Genomic DNA, 633 nt, shown 5'->3' with positions numbered 1-633 from the left:
CTCATTTCATAGGCAACCCTCTCCCCCTTGTGTCGGATGTCAAACAGGCGCAGGCCCGTGCTCACACTCATCCCAAAGGCAAAGCTCCACGCCTGGAAGACGACCAGGTTCTTCCTGATGCTGTAGCGAGGACCCTGGGGCTCGTACTGCAGTGGGAACAGTGCAGCTGAAGGCGCTCGGGGCTTCATGGAGGAGAAGTCCCCGTCCCGCGGTGCCTTCCTCACCTTCTCCACGCTGATACGGCCCTGCACGTAGGCACTCTCCAGCTGAACCATGTCCCTGTAGTACTGCCCGTTGTAGAAGACCCTGCTCACCGCCCACCGGGAGACGTCCAGGCTGCTGTGATCCACCAGCACCTCCAGCCCCACCGGGTGCAAGAAGAATCCACTCACGTTCTGAAACAGGATGAACCAGGACTTACGGTCTCCAGACCGGAACCCGTGAGGGGCTGTGGCCTGAAATGCCACATTGGTGCCGTCATACTCCAAGACTTCTTGCAGGAAGCTTGGTGCTGCAGCAAATGCCACTGTCTCCAAGAATGCTCCCACCTGCTTGTACTCACTGCCCAGCGTCGGTCTGCGGTGGTACGGCACCTTCCCCCCGTACTTCTGCACCGTCACGTCCCGGTGGTAC

General features: G+C 59.9%; 1 protein-coding gene across 1 annotated transcript; it reads right to left on the bottom strand.

The window, feature by feature from the left end:
- Nucleotides 1–5: 5 nt before the first annotated feature.
- Nucleotides 6–629, bottom strand: LOC113962293 (retina-specific copper amine oxidase-like; the record flags this gene model as incomplete). Its single annotated transcript, XM_027673066.1, has 1 exon — nucleotides 6–629. A coding segment is annotated over one exon (624 nt), but the record flags the coding sequence as incomplete, so codon positions are not given.
- Between the last annotated feature and the right edge of the window lie 4 nt (nucleotides 630–633).

This window comes from Neopelma chrysocephalum, unplaced genomic scaffold (genome assembly GCF_003984885.1).
Source record: "Neopelma chrysocephalum unplaced genomic scaffold, ASM398488v2 Primary Assembly neopelma1_140735, whole genome shotgun sequence".
NCBI classification, from domain to species: domain Eukaryota; kingdom Metazoa; phylum Chordata; class Aves; order Passeriformes; family Pipridae; genus Neopelma; species Neopelma chrysocephalum.
The sequence above is the reverse complement of the archived record's forward strand: the minus strand, read 5'-3'. Positions and strand labels throughout refer to the sequence as shown.